This window comes from Sinocyclocheilus anshuiensis, unplaced genomic scaffold (assembly GCF_001515605.1).
Source record: "Sinocyclocheilus anshuiensis isolate Anshui unplaced genomic scaffold, SAMN03320099.WGS_v1.1 scaffold94, whole genome shotgun sequence".
NCBI classification, from domain to species: Eukaryota; Metazoa; Chordata; class Actinopteri; order Cypriniformes; family Cyprinidae; genus Sinocyclocheilus; species Sinocyclocheilus anshuiensis.
In genome coordinates, this window is record NW_015546049.1 from 155,963 (window position 1) to 156,690 (window position 728).

General features: G+C 34.3%; 1 protein-coding gene across 2 annotated transcripts in view; it reads left to right on the forward strand.

Annotated features, from left to right (window-relative positions):
• The first annotated feature begins 277 nt into the window (after nt 1-277).
• The window catches only part of LOC107699090 (vacuolar protein sorting-associated protein 8 homolog), a 124,155-nt gene continuing 123,704 nt past the window's right edge, over nt 278-728 (forward strand). For both annotated transcript variants that reach the window (XM_016500255.1, XM_016500256.1), the window contains exon 1: nt 278-456. In XM_016500255.1, the coding sequence (XP_016355741.1) occupies nt 385-456 (72 nt within the window). In that variant the 5' untranslated portion in view covers nt 278-384. The remainder of the gene's footprint in view (nt 457-728) is intronic.

The window sequence follows — 728 nt, forward strand, 5'->3', positions numbered from 1 at the left end:
AAAAGAAAAAAATATTATTTTGTTATAATATAAAATAATATTAAAAACATATTATTTTGTTGCGTCGGAACATTAAATCCAAGCGAAATTACGCTTGAATAAAGAAGGTAGTGGGGAAAAAAGTGTTGTTTTTTTAAAACTAAAAACAATACACAAAACTGTATAAAAATAATAATTATAGACAATGATATTGTACGATTTAAATTAAAATTAAAATGTTATTGTCTTAGATTTATAAACGGGAAGTGGAATGGTTACGTAAGCCGTTAGGTCCCGCCTCTTCCGACACTAACAGGGATGTGAACTGCTGCTGCCGAGCACTATGACTACAACTGATAAACATATAAATGATATTACAATCGACAGCTAATCTGTGACTGTATAATGACTGAATCTCCGGACAGTCGCAGTCTTGTTTCTGCGTCCTCACAGCTCAATTTAATGGAAATAGAGGCGGTAAGACTGAGATTGACTGCTTCAGTGTTTGTCTGTGGTTTTGTTGAATTTGGTTCATTACAAGCTTCGTGTTGTTCTTAATGACACTTTACTAATGCCGCGCTTGAGATCAGTGCGTTTAATATGTGCTCGTTTCTCATTGTGAGTTCGTGATTTGTGTAATATGTTTTTGTAAATGTGAATGTTTTGTACATGTAAAGCTGTTATTGTGTGTGTGTGTGTGTGTGTGTGTGTGTGTGTGTGTGTGTGTGTGTGTGTGTGTATATGGAAAG